At 41.7% G+C, this 997-nt stretch overlaps 1 protein-coding gene across 1 annotated transcript; it reads left to right on the top strand.

The window, feature by feature from the left end:
* The first annotated feature begins 230 nt into the window (after nt 1–230).
* LOC140807051 (uncharacterized) lies at nt 231–752 on the top strand. The gene has a single exon (XM_073163712.1). It carries the CDS (start codon nt 231–233, stop codon nt 750–752), a length of 522 nt encoding a protein of 173 aa, XP_073019813.1.
* The last annotated feature ends 245 nt before the right edge of the window (nt 753–997 follow it).

The following is a 997-nucleotide window of genomic DNA, read 5'->3' as shown; positions in this document are numbered from 1 at the left end:
TTTGTTCAAAAGAACATTTTCAAAAGGTTTGGAACACCGAGAGCCATAATAAGTGACGAAGGTACACACTTTTGCAATAGAATTTTCAATTCACTTTTGGCTAAATACAATGTGAAGCACAAGGTGGCGCTAGCATATCATCCTCAGTCAAATGGACAACCTGAAGTATCCAACTGGGAAATCAAGAAAATACTGAAAAGACTGTCAACACCAACCGGCGGGATTGGGCTATGAAGTTGGATGATGCGTTATGGGCTTATCGGACTGCTTTCAAGACGCCTACTGGGATGTCTCCCTATAGGCTAGTATTTGGGAAAGCATGTCATCTGCCGTTGGAGCTGGAGCATAGAGCATTTTGGGCTGTGAAGAAACTAAATTTTGTTTTGAAAGCTTCTGGCGACGTTAGAAAACTGCAATTGAGCGAGATGGATGAATTCCGAAATGACGCATATGAGAATGCCAAGATCTACAAAGAGCAAACTAAGAAGTGGCATGACAAAATCATCATCCGAAGGGAGCTCAAACCAGGACAACAAGTACTACTGTTCAACTCTCGTCTGAAGTTGTTCCCTGGTAAGCTAAAGTCGCGTTGGTCAGGGCCATTTGTTGTGGAAACGGTGTCTCCTCATGGGGCCATCGAGCTAAAGTGTAGTGATGGGAGAACCTTCAAGGTGAACGGAAAACGGGTTAAGCCGTACTATGGGACTAAAGTAAGGAATATCGACAGTGTCAAGTTGAGCGAACCAAACTGATCAGACTGGTGACAGTCGGGCTGCCGACGTTAAACCAAGCGCTTGTTGGGAGGCAACCCAACCAGTACTTTTGTTATTGCTTTCGTTTGCTTTCTTTTCTTTTAGTTTATTTTTATTTTCAGTGGTATTATTGCTTTTACGTTTTCTAATTTTATTTAATTTGGTATGTGAAGATGTGATATTGATTTATGTGTTTTGATATAGATACAATTTGAAACGCGGCAAGGCAATGACTCAATTTGGAC

Source organism: Primulina eburnea, chromosome 1, assembly GCF_022965805.1.
Source record: "Primulina eburnea isolate SZY01 chromosome 1, ASM2296580v1, whole genome shotgun sequence".
In the NCBI taxonomy this organism is placed as follows: domain Eukaryota; kingdom Viridiplantae; phylum Streptophyta; class Magnoliopsida; order Lamiales; family Gesneriaceae; genus Primulina; species Primulina eburnea.
The sequence above is the reverse complement of the archived record's forward strand: the minus strand, read 5'-3'. Positions and strand labels throughout refer to the sequence as shown.